Here is a 15,613-nt window from a genome sequence, read left to right on the forward strand (position 1 = left end):
ACACTTTTAGGATTCGATACGATACCGATACTTTTTCTTGCATTTTCATCGATACCGATACTGATACCGATACTGATAATTTCTTATTGGCAATTTTTTTCATTCAAAATATTATTACATTTAAGACAAATTACATGACAAATACAGACCATTTATACCATAACTAAAAAAACTAAAATTAAAATAAATAACATAAATATGAATGAAATAAATTAAATATGAACAAAAATTTGCACATTTTCACTGTTATTGTTGTTTTCTTGCACTTTTCTTGTAAAAAAAAAAAAAAAAAAAAGAAAGAAAAAAAAGACCGATCTGCCATTATTTTCTGTGTGTTCCTCCGGCTCTTGCATTCGAGCCACTCTTGCTGGCTGTGCTGTCGGCCGTCACAAGACACGGGCCAGCTCAATATGCCGCCAAGCACAGGGGTGTCTCGGCACATAGTAAGTGAAGGAAGCTATCTAAAACAGCTGAAAGTTATGCATGCACCCCCAATTCTTATTTGTTAGTATCGATATTTGTTTAAGGAAATTGATGCCTAATGAGTAGCGTGTGAGTATCGATATATCGATACCACAGGATCGATACGCCCATCCCTACCGTACAGACTTCAGCCTCAATACAAGCCACTTCCTGTGTGTGTGTGAGCAGGAAGATCACATCAAACTGCACACACACACACACACACACTCGATTTCTCCATGACTCTCCAGGCTGTCGAAGTCCGCTGCTCATTTGTGCGTTTGTCGCCGAGCAGCAATAACACCCATAACGCTTTAAGTTCTCCCGCCGCCGCCCACCGATGGTGACTAATTGAAGGAATAACTGGCGAACCAAGAAAAACCCAGATGACTCATTTATTGTATTAACATTTCTGGAGCTGCGGGGACGGTTCCCCTGCAGCGGGGCCAGACGCTGCCAGCCTGACTAATCGGCTGCTCTCGAGCTAATCAATTCTCATTTTTAATTGATCAATTTGTGGTGCATCAGCTTCTTGACGCGGTGTCAAAAAAAAAACAAAAAAACCCACAAACGCATCAGGGGTTGTTGCATAATCCATTAATAACAATCTCTATCTAACGGTGATGATTTGCGATGTTTTTATGGGACACACAAGGGGCCACTTTTTGGGGTAAAAATGAGGACTGAGGCGAATTTTCGGTTTAGATGAATGTTGGAAAGGTGTGTGTGTATATGTGTGTGTGTGTGTGTGTAGGTGATAAAAAGAGCAAGACAGCAGGTCTTTACGCCCACAGGAATCTGAGCTAAAACAAAAATGCCACAGTCATCATCACAAGGCACAAAGACGGAGAGACAGACAGACAGGAGAGGCAGAGGTTCCAGACCTCACCCATTGGTTTCAATAGTAGGGAATTGAAGGGGGTTACAGACCAGATGGTATTAAGCAGGGTGTTCATCTCCTGATTCGATACTATCACGATACTTGGGTGCCGATTCTACATGTATCGCGATTCTTAAGTATTTCTACAAGTATTGCGATTCAAGGTCACTGTAGGTTTATATGTTGATGTCCAGTTGGACAAAAGTCTCTGGCTGCAGTGAAATGGCTGCTATGGGGGCCAACATCATCACACAGGAATCAAATGTGGCTCATTGAATCCACAAGAGTCTCAGCTTTCCAGTCAAAGCCAACTGATGCAGCTCCAAGACTGTTTAGGCCCCAGTCTGCACACACACACCATTTTACAACAGGCCACAAGAACACATGTGGACTGCAGGCTTTGGGGCCCAAACTGCATGGGATTAGCAGAAGGTGGGCGTGTCTGCAAAGGGGAGAGCCGTGGGACCTGGAGGTCAGAGGTCAAGGAATCAAGATTTCCCCTTGCCAAAATGTTGCCAAATTTTGGACCAACATTTATTCTCCTTGGCAGCAAGTGGAAAAAAAATTGCATTACATGGTGGATCGATTTTTTTTTTTTCCCCCCGTCTTTAATATATTAAGGTTCATTCAGGTCAAGCCGGTTGTTTGTGTGGATGTCCCGCGAGCGCCGCCGAAAATGAACAAGCGGGGGCCTCCCAGACCAAATATCCCGTTGTCATTTCAAGGAGAAAGCTGAGCCGTATTCCCCGAGCTGAAAATCCACTTACCCCCCCCCCCCCCCCTCCACTTCCTCGACATGCTCGGGGTATCCTTGAAGTGATGTCGCTACAAGACTTCCAAATCACCTCCTCCGCGCAACTTTTGATGACTTTTAATAATGTGTGTGTAGATCATTGTCAAAGCCGAGCTCTGACTTGTTAGGCGGTTTGATCCTCGGAGAGACGGAGAGACGGAGAGGGGGGGGTAGAGCGAGGAAGAGGAAGAGCGAGGGAGAGACGGGGGAGGAGGGGAGAAAAGGGGCGAGCGAATGAAAGAGGTAACCTATCCCTTATGATCTAGTTCAGCATCACTTATCTCTTCTTTATGGCCTAATTAGATGTCTAATCGCCTCCTAAGGACATCTTTTATTATTCTCTGCAGAGCGGCGGAGACTGTAAGAGTAGAGAAGTGTGTGTGTGTGTGTGTGTGAGAGAGAGAGAGAGAGAGAGTGTGTGCCTGTTATCGAACTAGCTCTTGCCTCGTTTTGCGCCACCCTCTCGCCGCTGAAAGACTTTTACAGCCGCGTGTCCCCGCGTGGACGCCGGGGCAGGGCCGATCTGTGGATAAGATTATTTTATTTATTATCGCTGTTCATGCCGTGTTTGAAATATTGGACATGACAGCTGGTGTGCACACGGACGTGAATGTTATTTAGACGGTTCGGTTCAATCTGTGGATGATTAACCGACTGGCTTGCGAGGTAGTGCGAATTAAAGGATCATTCCAGTGATTCTGCATGTTTAGTATAATATCCACAAAATGTATAAACTTTTACATTCCTGTGAATCCTTTTCCCAAAGCGAGCGGTCGTATTTTAGAGCTGCCACATCATTTTTTTCCCCCTCCTTTTTCTCCAGAGACTCACTGGAATAAAGTCCTCCACATTTTAGTTTTCCTAAAAGCAGCAGCACTCTTGTGTGTTTTCAGGGCTTTTTGAATTCAGGGCGGAGTCGAAATGCTCCCTCCGCCGGAGAAAATAGTCCCACCAGATGCACTGTTTAAGTGTTAATGGCAAAATGTTCATTCACAACAGCAGGCAAACCACAGGAGGCTTTTAAAACAGAGGAAAAGGGGAAAGTGTGAGGTAGAAATGAATCGAAAAAAACAAAAGGATCATATCAGCAACTATAAAACAATTGTAAACGGAGTGGTTCCTCTCCTTCTGAAGAGCCGTTTAAAAGACTTTTTTTAAAGGATATTTTTGATTGTAGTGCGTCCAGATGCTGCTGCGTTTTCAAGTTTGGCTCCTTTTCTTTATTTTTTTCTCTTATTTCTCCAAACACATCATCTCCCTCTGAGTCTGGCTGCACTGTCCCACCCAGTCTCCGGTGATACCCGCCCCCTGCTGCACCTCTGATTGGCTGGTACTCGTTGGGACTTGTTGCCTCCGTTGATTAAAGTGACGGTTAAGGCGGGGTTATGGTTAGCCAATCAGGGGCAGAGTAGGGACGGGTCTCCCCTGCGACTTGGCTCCTATCATTCGTACTAGGGCTGTCCCGATTAATCGACTTAAACGATTACAGTGGTCCCTCACGATTTTTTTTAGTGCAATTTTGCATGTTTTTTTTTTGTTTTTTTTTTACTGCACTTATTTTTCTACAAAGGTTTGAACTTTGAGAGTTTAAACAAGAGAGAAAAGTGAGAAAATGTTAATGCCTGTCTGAGAAAAGTGTATAAAGTGTGTAGTGAGGGGTTTTACAGCCTTAAAACATCTAGAATAATTGTAAAAAATAAAGCTGACTACTTTGCGGATTTCGCCTATTGTGGGTTATTTTTAGAACGTAAAATAACCCGCGATTAACGAGGGACCACTGTACGTCGGTGATGTAAATACGTCGACACGTACAACATACCGTCAAGTTGTCGCCGATTACATCGATTACGCAATTTATGCAAACAGCGTACAGCAGACGTTGACGTTCATGAACAGAAGTGGAAAAAATGCTGCTGGAGGACGACACAAAGCAAAAAGCTGGACAATCGTCTAACTAACTAATGACCAGCTAACGTGGATTTACGGTAACAGGGTAGCATGAATGAGTTAAAGCAACATGAGGTAACTTTGACTGAGCCTCGCTGCTTCGAGAAACGAAACTTAACGATGCACGTTAATACGTCGCACATAACAAAAAAGACAAAAACAAAACGCTACATTACTTGAAAAATTAATCGTTTGACTAATCGACTAATTGTAAAAACAGTTGATAGATTAATCGGGAGGAAAATAATCGTTTATGACAGCTGTAATTCGTACCAAAAATTCGGATTGTTTGTGAACGTAACATCACCACAGTTAAGTGTGACAACAGGTAAAACATAATTTAACACGTCTGTGAGGAATATTGACATCATAAACACTTTACACAGAGAATTATCAGTTTCTGAAAGGCGACAACTTTGTTCAACCTAAAATTAACATTTCACAATGGAGGGATTTGGACTCTGTGCTGTGAAATCAGTGGTATGCTCCTTTAAAGCTGCACCGGGTCACTTTTTGTACGGTTTGTGTTTTGTTTTTTTTTTGTTTTTTTTTTTTAGATTGGGCTCATCACTTCCTAGATAGATAGATATACTTTATTGATCCCAACCAGGGAAATTCTGGGAAATTCCTGTGTGGAGGAAAGAGCAGACGCCACAGACTGGTTTTGGACGAATTCAGGACTTTAGCTGGTCAGGAGGGACGTGGCAGACCCGCAGGCTGAAATGATATGAAACCTTTGCCTTGTGTTTATTATAAAAGCAATGAAATGATAGCAAACACAGACTCAAGTCTTGGTGCAAACAGCTGATTGAGAACATGTCGCAAAAATAGAGTTAGACACAAAAAACCAACAAAAAAATAATAATAAAAAAAAACAACACAGCTGGGTGTTATGGTCCTAATTTTGCCTCCTCGATCAATGTGTTATTCTTGATGCACGTCACTTTCATGTGCATTATGACACTGATTATTTGTTTGCGAGTGCTTCGGATTGTATTCGTTCTGTTTTAAGAAACTGTGGCAGAGGTAACTCTGACTTAAATTAATGATTTTATCATATAATTTGTTGTACATTTTATGGGTTTACCCAGTGGATGATGCAGTAGGTTGTACTTTAAGCTCTATTTTATACATTTTCGGTCTTTTCTGCATAGCATTATGGTATATTTCACATGTATACTGCCCCCCACTCACAACCAGCTGATGTGTAAAGTTCCCACCAGTGATGGATGGACCTCCTGAACGTGACTGTTCATTATATTTTTCACTTTTGCCTTTGGCTTAGTATTTGTTGCATTCATATTGTTATCCTGAATGGACTCTTACTTTCCTGATCTGATGTATTTCCTGCTGAAACAGGAAGTTTGGGCGGGACACAGAGCAGGATGTCAGTTTAGGAGAGAAACACGGTTTGATTTACTGGGACGACAGAGGACGGTTAAAGATTCATGAAGGTTTTATTGGTGGAAATTTTAATGTGCAGCCACTCGTGCAGGATGTCGTCACTACTTAAGATGCTCTGTTTACAGGAAGTAGAAGTGGAAGACTGACTTATACAGGAAACTGAACCAAAATCAAAATTGTGACCCAAAAGCGCGACACAAAGCGAACCACAGGCTGACTGCACCGCTGCACCTCTGCTGAAACATAATCACAGCTTTTGGAAGAAACGGTCCCAGGATGATGGTTTCATTTAACATCACTGATTTCAAATAATGTCATGAGGATGATTTTATGTTTGATTTGACCCAGACAAGATAATCACCTTTAAAATGTTATAAAAAAAAAATGAACATGAGTAGTGAATATTGTTGAGCAGATGTTGAGTGATGGTTTCTTTTCGACAGTGAACCTGCTGGACTCTCGCTCCGTGATGGGAGACCTGGGCTGGGTGGCCTACCCTAAGAACGGGGTGAGTACCAACTTTTACATATTAACGTCTGGAAAGTTCAGTTGTGTTGTTATTAATGTTGAGAAAATCAGAATAAAATGACACTGATGTCAGAAAGATGCTGGGTTTCTGCAGTTAAGTAGAAACTTAACCGCAACTCTGACTTTCTTCTGTTTTTCCTTGATCTGGAAGTTGCCATGGTTCCCATTTATGTGTTGACAAAAAAAAAAAAGAAAAAAAAAAAAGATGAATGAAGCCAAAGGCGACAGAAGCCATTCAAAAGCTGCAGCGCTGCACAGATTCAGAACTACGTTGGTGATGAGAGTCTTGATTCGTTTTGTATTTTTAGGCGGCAGACGTCTCCTTGAGACGCTCAACTTGTGATGGCTTCATTACTTATATATAAAGTCATAAAGTCTAATTGTCCTAATTGTCAGATTAAAGCCCCATTCATTCAACAGCAGAGTCAAATTACCTGCAAATGAGGATTAAATTATTAATTGAACATGTTTAAAAGGAGCCTTTTTTAACTTTGTCCACTGGATCCCCGGTGTTTAATTTTGTGTGTTCGAGTGTCCAGTTCAAGCCACTGCATCTCCTAAAAATCACATTCCCATACAACTAAACTCTCATTTATGTTTAGAGAGAGATTACAAAATTACATGTGTTTGTGACGCATCACGAAAACGTGTGCAGTCGGTTGAGTCAGGATCAGGCCGGGCAGGAGTTTTAAAATCCTGACTGGTGTTGAAACATCAGGAGAGCCTCCGCAGATGTTCCTCTCTCTAATCTCAACATGCACAAGATCTGGAAATAATGACGCATGACACATTACAGGATATTATCAGGATTATCATGCCAGAGGGAGCGATATAACACGACTCTCTCTGTGTCTGTGTGGTTATGAACACGGCTCATAGGGCAGCCTCTCCTCCGACTCACCTGCACGACAGCTCGGTGTTCACTGTTGTCTTCCTGCTCAGACAGCTGTAATTTAATCCAGATTACAAATCCTGAACATCAAACATGTTTGAAAATTATCATTGAGGCCCTCATGACTCTTGGATCTGTCAGCAGGTGTGAAGATTAGATCTGTAAATCCCTCACATCACCAGGTAATCTGGATCTGTGAAGCCCTCACTCTCAGATAATCTGGATCTGTGAAGCCCTCACTCACATCACCAGGTAATCTGGATCTGTGAAGCCCTCACTCTCAGATAATCTGGATCTGTGAAGCCCTCACTCACATCACCAGGTAATCTGGATCTGTGAAGCCCTCACTCTCAGGTAATCTGGGCTGAACATCGGGGCCGATCGAAGTCCAGATTTCCGCTCTGATGGTCAGGTGGAGTGAATCAGGGATAAATCGATTGGATGGTTCTGAGCCCCGTGTCACATGACAGTGGTGTTTGTTCTTATCTTCTTTTGCATTGTGGCACGTTATGTCACATTACATTGCGTCGTGTTACATTACATTGTGTTGTGTTACGTTAACCAAGTGTTTTTTTTTTATGCCTAAGCCTGACCTCGTGACACCTACACGACTGACTGTAAAAGAGAGAACGCCCGGTGCGTCTCGTATGAAAGTGCAGTTTAGTCGTGTGGGCACCAGCTGTGTTGATTACAGAGGCCATTCTAGAGTCTGTTGGGGCCCTAAGCAAAAATTCCCAGGGGGCCTTTCTGACCAGTGTTCATCACCATTATGTTAAAAATAATCGGACACCAACGAAAAATGTATGAAATCAAAACTTTTTTTTCATTCCAAATGTTCACCTTGCATAGCAAATAACATGAAAAAAACTGTAATTTTGAAAATATAAAGTATGTGAACATATAAATGTAAAGAATAATAAAAAACAAAATAAATAACTAAATAACAACAAGGTTGTTACATTGTAAATAACCCACCTTATAAGGCTGGTGCTTATCAGCACTTTTTAAGCACTGGATCAGATTCTGCCTCGGCAAGTGCAAACACCTCGGATAAATTTTCTTTCAGCTTCATTTCCAACTTGTAGAACGATGACTTAGCATCGCGCAGGTTAACGTGAGGCGGGATCATGGGACTGATGTGGGGCCCCGTTTGGGAGGTTTCCTACTGAGATGTCATTGCAAATCGCCCGTTGTTGTTTAAGGGGGAGGGGGGTGCAGTCACTGCGGCTAATACATTTTTGAGGCATTTGGGGCCCCCTATCGGCTTGGGGCCCCAAGCAGTTGCCTGCCTTGCCTGTTCTTTAGCTGTGTGTCTGGTTGATTTAGATTTGTGACACGTTGCAAACAAAAGTAACGAAACGCGTTCCCCTCGAAACGTAAATGAGAACGCAGTTGAGCTGTAAGGGAATGTCTGTCTTGTTTCGTTCTCCTGAAACTAAACTGTATTCTCCGTTACATTTAGAGGGGAATGTATTTTTGTCATGGCTTATGTTTGTATGTAACACATCTCACTGCAAAAACTCAAAATCTTACCAAGAATATTTGTCTTATTTCTAGTCAAAATATCTCATTACACTTAAAATAAGACATGATCACCTCAGAAGTAACTTGTTTTTAGACAATTTTCACTTGTTTCAAGTGAATTTTCACTTGTTCCACTGGCAAATTTTGCCAGTGATTTTGCCTAAATATTTTTTAAATCGCCCATCTATGTTTAAATGTATAGCTTTATTGAAGACTGATAATTTACCAACAATATGTAAATTGGGTGCTTTCTTGAATAAGGTTTTGCCACTCTTTAAACAGTGCAGGCTTGTTTTTTCTTTTTACTTCGACCTGTGATGACTCATTATGACTGTTCATCATTTATTTTGTATTGTTTGTACTCCATACCACAATTGTGGTGAAGAGTTAATAAATATGACTATGACTATGACTATGACTATGAAACATGCAAATTTTCTAAAATTTTCAAAAATTGTCTAAAAACAAGTTACTTCTGAGGTGATCACGTCTTATTTTAAGTGTAATGAGATATTTTGACTAGAAATAAGACATTTTGACTTGAAATAAGACAAATATTTTTAGTAAGATTTTGAGTTTTTGCAGTGCACAAGAGCGTTTGTAATCCCTGAGTGTCACACTGGCCACACCGGAGGGCAGGCGGGGGGACGGACGGGTCAAACAACCGAATCCGATTCAGGGGACTCGAGCTGGAGTCCGACATGAGGCGTCAGTGTTGTTCACTGACGCCTTAACCATGTACTTTTGGTGGCTAAAGTAATGAAACTGGCTAAAATGATATGATATATAGATCAGAAACATATCTGTGATACATCAGAACCAAACGTAATCTGCAACAAACTTAATGAACTAAACTTGATGAAGAATGCAGGTTAGTTGTGTGGAAATGTAGTTTTTAGGAGGCCGGGCGTTTGCATCCGCTCGGAGATGATGGATGATGACCTAATCTCTAATATGTTATGCTGGAATAACTTTCCCAACAAAAGACAAAGACAAAAAAAAAAAAAAAAAAATGCAGATGCGGCTCCCCCATTTGACACTCATGAATCTCCTTTTCCCGCTCGCTGCACCGAGGTCAAAGGTCGTTTCCATTTCCAAGAGCCGCAGGTTCATTATCGGGCTAAATTGAATTCATGAATAAGATACTGAAAGTCACCGCGGAATAATTTATTCTCAAGCCAGGAGCCCAATCTCCATTTTAAAGTTCTCCCAGGGTGACGCGCTAATTAGAGAGTAACTTTGTAGAACGGGAATAATAGTTATTTCATGCTATTACACGGTACACAAAAAGGCTCTTTTTAAAGAAGGGATTTAATTTATTCTACAGTTTTAACACACATTTTCTCTCTCTCTCTCTCTCTCTCTCTCTTTCCTCTCACGAGAGCGGCGGTTCAGCCTTTTCCTCCGCCATTCCTGGGAAGAAAAAGAAAAAAAAAAAGAAATAGAAAAAAAAAAAACAACAACTTTCCCTAAACCCGGGGGAAATGATAACGCTCTGATTGGTTTAAACAGGAATTCATTTGCGGATTCATTTGATGCACATGGAAAAGTCACAACTCCTGTTGGCAAATATGCAGTTATTCCCGTTGAAGCGATAGTGCTGACCGCGGCGTTTTTCCCTCCTCGGCCCCGCTCGCTCTCATCATGGCCCGTTCTGCGGCGGCATTATGTGGATAGATAGCGGGAGAGATAGTGCTGACAGAAGCAGCTCCATCCACAGTCATATTAATGAAGACGTGACTGTGGCACAATACAGCCGCATGGACGCTCATTCAGGAGAGACGAGGGGAAAAAAACACACACAGGAGATAATGTGGAGATCTGATAATGACATCATCTGTTGTATTTTATTCCGTTGTGGTTTTAAGGTGATTAACAGGCGGCTTTTTCTATTTGGCAAACATGTAAAAAAAAAGAAAAAAAAAAGAAAAAAAAAGAAAAAAAATCATATTGCCCGCTCAGCATTTTAAATAATGTTTTTTTTTTATTATAATTCTTATCGTGTTCAATATTCATAAGACGAGTGCGACACAATCTGCAAAACTGGCGAGCGGCGGACTCCGTGGACTTGTGCACACCTCCTCCTCCTCCTCCTCCAAATGCACACACACACACACACACACACACTTAGACACACACACTCACGCTCAGGCTCTTGGCAGCTGCAGCCTCGGTGGCTAAATAAGATGTTGAGGAAGCACCGAAGCTCTTTTTAGGATCATGTTCCAGATGGTTTGTTTCATCCCTCGTTTTCTCACCAAGCCGACTCCCTCCCTCCTCCCTCCATCCATCCATCCCCCTCTCCTCTCATCCGTCACTCCTCTCCTGGCTCGCCTCTCCTCCCCGTCTCCCCCCCCTCTTGCATCCCGATCATTTTTCTGACTCCTTACCCACGTTTTCCTCCTCTGCTTCATTTTTATCTCACCATCTCTCCTCTTTCCTCTCCTCTCCTTTCTCCTCCCCCTCTCCCACACCGTCCACCGCTTGTGAAACATTCTTGAAACGTGTTGCAGATTAAACGAAACAAAAGAAAAATCAGACGGAGGCCGACGCGCTCCATTTTAAAAGCTTTTTGAGGACCGATGGAGATGGATGACCTTGGGAGTGTTTGGACGCTCCTCAGAGGAAAAGCCGAACGTAAACATCAGAAAAACGGCACTCCAGCGCGGCGTACGGAGACTCGGGACGTAAAGCTCGGCATTGTTGCTCGAGTGGCGGCTGTAAACATCTCCTGGCTCCTCTTCCTGCCGGCCGCGGAAAAGCCTTGAACTCGGCGAACGTTTTGAGTTTTTTTTTTTTAGCATCGAGCCTCCGTTCAAACATTTCTCCGCTCCTTTTTCTCTCTCTCACTTTTCCATTTCCATTTTCCAAATTTTCTCACTTGCATCTTTTCCTCGTTCGGTGCCCAAACTACTTTTCCAGCTGTAAAACCTGATCCTGCACGACCGGTGTGCACGAGTCTGCTTGTTGGCGTACAAAGTTCAGTTTCCCTACAGGGCCGGGCAATAAACAGATCCATATCAGCATTGTGACATGAGACTAGATAGCATCTGGAATTATGGACACATTTTTTTCTTTTCATTGTCACACTGCAAAAACTCAAAATCTTACCGAGATTATTTGTCTTATTTCAAGTCAAAAATGTCTTATTTCTAGTCAAAATATCTCATGACACTTAAAACAAGACATGATCACCTCAGAAGTAACTTGTTTTTACACAACTGTCTCTTGTTTCAAGTGAAAATTGTCTAAAAACAAGTGAAATTTTGCTTGTTTCATTGGCAAAATTTGCCAGTGGAAAAAGTGAAAATTCACTTGAAATAAGTGAAAATGAGCTAGAAACAAGAAACAAATTTTGCCAATGAAACAAGCAAATTTTCACTTTTTCACAAGAGACAATTGTCTAAAAAGAAGTTACTTCTGAGGTGATCATGTCTTGTTTTAAGTTTTTGCAGTGTAGGATAGCAAAGTCCTGCAAAGAAGTGAAATGCAGCAACTTCCCACATCCATTTCAGCAGATTAACGGCATAATTACCATTTTTTTCTTGTTCAAATTTGTGTTTAGGAGCTTGCACACTGTTTGCCGTCGTTCCCACAGGTCAGGGGATCTCCGGAAAGCCGTGGAAAGTCTATTCCAGACAGGGAATGTCAGGGAATTCAGTAAATTCTCAATTATCATGGACTTTTGTCAAACTAAAAAACCGAATAAGTAGCTATTTATTCATCAAATCAGTCTGGTCTGCACTCTGATGAGACCTGTGAGTGTGAAATGTGTTTTAACTGTTTGGTCTGGGGGAAAAATCTATATGTAGGTCATGGAAAATCAACATTGCAGCCATGGAAAGTCATGGAAAAGTCAAGGAATTTCACATTTGTCATAGAGTGGGGAATCCTTTCACAATAAAAGTATTTTCCCCCCCCTCCAGGGAGTCAGTGGATTAAAGGAGCTGCTGTCTTTCCCTTCATTGTGGGACTTTTCCCACAGCTTCACTGTCGTCTTTCCCTGCTTTTAGAGGCTGAATTTCACTAAAGAGATGCATTTTTATGAACTTACCACTTCCACTTTACTGATGAATCTCTTATAAAGGCATCAGTGTTCATTCCTGTAGTATCTTCTCAATGTAAATATCGAGGTGTTTGGTCAAAGATATCACAATCAAGACATCTGCAGTACAGTTATAGACATAAAATACATTTCCACCAAGAGGTTGGGATGTTTTAGGTTTTATTTCTGTCTTTTTGCATGTCATTGAATATGTCTGATATATGTATGTCCTAGTTAGGGCTGCACAATTTGGGAAAAAAAAGAAGAAAAAAATCATATTGCATCATATTCATTTCATGGGTATATAATAATTCACAGTTTTAGTGAGAATGATCATTTTGGCACCACAATTTCCATTTTCACAGGAAATAAACAGTAACAGTAATGGTGTTTTTTTTTTTTTTTTTTTTTTTTTTTTTTTTTTTTTTCTGGGTCTATAGCAAACAAACATGTGTTGTTAATGTCTGGAGAGTTTGATTTATAGGCCGGGGCCTGTCTGAGCATCACAGCGCTTCATTCGTCAGGGCTGTTCTGTCACACACTTTACCTCTTCAAAAAAAAAAAAAATAAATAAATAAAAAAACGCAGCTCCTGTGAGTTGGATATTACGATTTTGATCATGTTTGGATTGATCTGGTTTTTATTTGAGGCGGGGAGGAAAAGGGGGGAGAGACAGAGACGGTGAGAGCGATAGACAGAGTGTGTGTCAGAGAGAGAGAGAGAGAGAGAGAGAGAGGGAGAGAGACAGACAGACAGAGGACCCGGGAGAAACAGCAGGCTTCCTGTGACCCGGTGAGCACCTCTCCCCTGTCTCCTCCTGCTTTGAAGTAGAGGAGAGAAAATCACCGCTGAAGGCAAAGAGAGAGAGAGAGAGAATATAGGAGAGAGAGAGAGAGAGAGAGAGAGAGAGGAAGAGGACGGACGTGACGGCATGGAGGAAGGAGAGATAAACTGGACGCAGAGACAAGAGAAAGCCTTTGATGGGCCCCGGCGGTGGAACCCGTTTGTTTATGAGCTCCTGACGTCCCGCTGGGGGGCGAGGAGGACAAGAGAGAGAGAGAGAGAGAGAGAGAGAGAGGGAGAGAGAGAGAGAGAGAGAGAGTAATGACTTCTGTTGTTCTGGACAAATATGTACACTGCACATCACAGAGCGAACGCCACCCAGCACTTCTACGCTGATGAGCCGCGTGAGACGTCCGAATGATTTATAGCCGCCGGTGCTGCGTTTAAAGGTGAAGGCAGACTTCCAGAAGCTTCGCCTCGTGAACGTGCACGGCTGCACGTGCACGGTGTGTTGATGGAAACAGCTGTTAACATGTAAAAAAAAAAAAAAAAAAAAAAAAAAAGTGTTTTACTGCTCGGTTTAAAATGAAGCTGTTTGGACCTATAAAGTCTGGGCACAGCAGTGAAATGCCTGTCATGCATTGTGGCAGCAATATTTTTGAATCTGTATCTGCATTCATTTTTTTGTCTTAAAGGCATGCTCCAAGGTTTTGGCTAAAATCCCCTTTTTCTGGCTTCCCTGAGACTGAGCATTTCGTGTTAGCTTAGCATAAAGACTTGAAATCTATGGGAGTCATTAGCCTAGCTTCGTCAGAGTGAAGAACCTCGATAAACCTCACGCGGTGTAAATCAGACCGCTTTGGAGCTGCTGGAAGGTTTATTTTTTCACTTTGACGGAGCCAGGCTAACGACTCCCATAGACTTCAAGTCTTTATGCTAAGCTAACAGGAAATGCTAACCCATAGGATGTAACAGAGGTGGAGGAAAAAGAAATGAGAAGAATGAGATTTTGCTCACAACGTTGGAGGATTCCTTTAAAGTACAAACTGTGTGGACTGATAGAGAAGAAAAGGGAACAGTGGAAGGAAATCAGCCATCAAAGTGGATTGGCTTTGTTAGTATTATTATTATTATTATTATTATTATTCAGATTTTATGCTGGAGTTTCTGTGCAGCAAAAAGTCTGGGGGAAGAGAATAAGCAAAACAGGAGACAAGTAAATAGAGACGGATGAAGATGGATGAATAGAGACCACTAAGCGAGAGAGGAAATGAATGAATCCAGAAGATAAAATATGATTTAAAAAAAATAGTTTTAGGAAAGGGAAGCAGGAGAAGAGGGAGCTCAGATTTGGACGCCGGCACATCGAGGCCCTTTGTCATTTGTCGTCCGTTTGCTGGACCACATCAGAGACGCTCTCGTCCTGGACGGGCCGCAGGTCTGATGGCCTCTCATTGGACGCTGCATCTCCTCAGGAGCGAAGGCGGCGTGAAAGAGATGCGTCTTAAGATACGGATTATTTTGTCTTCCATTCCAGCTCCGTCGTGTGTCTCCGTCCAGCTCCCGTCCGTTTTAATCTGTTCTTATCTGGAAATTAGTCGGCGCCCTGCCACCCGCCTCGTAAGCCGTCCGTCCTCGCGAGGGAAGCGGAGCGGACGCCCAGAGATTTTCATCAATGTTTTGTAAATGTTTTGAGATCAGGCTTCGCCGCAGATCGTGTGCTGTTTAGTGGATGATTTCTTTTTTTTAAGGAGAGGGAGGGAGGGAAGAAGAGGTGGAGTCAATGGGACGAGGGTTAAGAGAGTGGAGGAAATTAGAAGGTACAAGTGCGACGAGAGGGAGGAGAGGAAGAGTTAGAAATCACTGAAGTCTGATGGCTCCCTCTCTGCTTCCAGGATCATCCATCTTTACTCTCCAGAGCTCCAGAGGCTCAGTGCAGCCGCGACATGTCGCTGAAGTAGAGGCAAAGTGACTGATTTCGTTATTTTTTCTTCACGTGATGAAGCTCACGGCAGGTCGAGCTGGACCGGGCTGCCTCGTCTGGGAACCTCCACAGCGCTGCTCTTGGAGAAAAACACTGATGTTTTTCTCTGTGAGGAGCCGGAGGGATCGTTTTGGCCCCGTCTCCTGCGGCAAACTGTTGGCTGCTTTCATTTTAAACATTAAACAGCGAAGCGAACTACCTGACCAACAGGGCCGCTGGGTTCAAAATTGTCTAAAAACAAGTTACTTCTGAGGTAATCATGTCTTATGTTAAGTGTAATGAGATATTTTGACTTGAAATAAGACAAATAATCTTGGTAAGATTTTGCGTTTTTGCAGTGAAGAAGCTGTGCTAAGTCAGGCACCGGCTCT

At 42.3% G+C, this 15,613-nt stretch overlaps 1 protein-coding gene across 1 annotated transcript in view; it reads left to right on the forward strand.

Annotated features, from left to right (window-relative positions):
- Window positions 1–15,613, forward strand: part of epha5 (EPH receptor A5) — a 144,480-nt gene that overhangs the window by 4,712 nt on the left and 124,155 nt on the right. The window contains 1 exon segment of the mRNA XM_030064988.1: window positions 5,930–5,994. Coding sequence (XP_029920848.1) covers window positions 5,956–5,994 — 39 coding nt within the window. The 5' untranslated portion in view covers window positions 5,930–5,955.

This window comes from Myripristis murdjan, chromosome 12 (genome assembly GCF_902150065.1).
Source record: "Myripristis murdjan chromosome 12, fMyrMur1.1, whole genome shotgun sequence".
In the NCBI taxonomy this organism is placed as follows: Eukaryota; Metazoa; Chordata; class Actinopteri; order Holocentriformes; family Holocentridae; genus Myripristis; species Myripristis murdjan.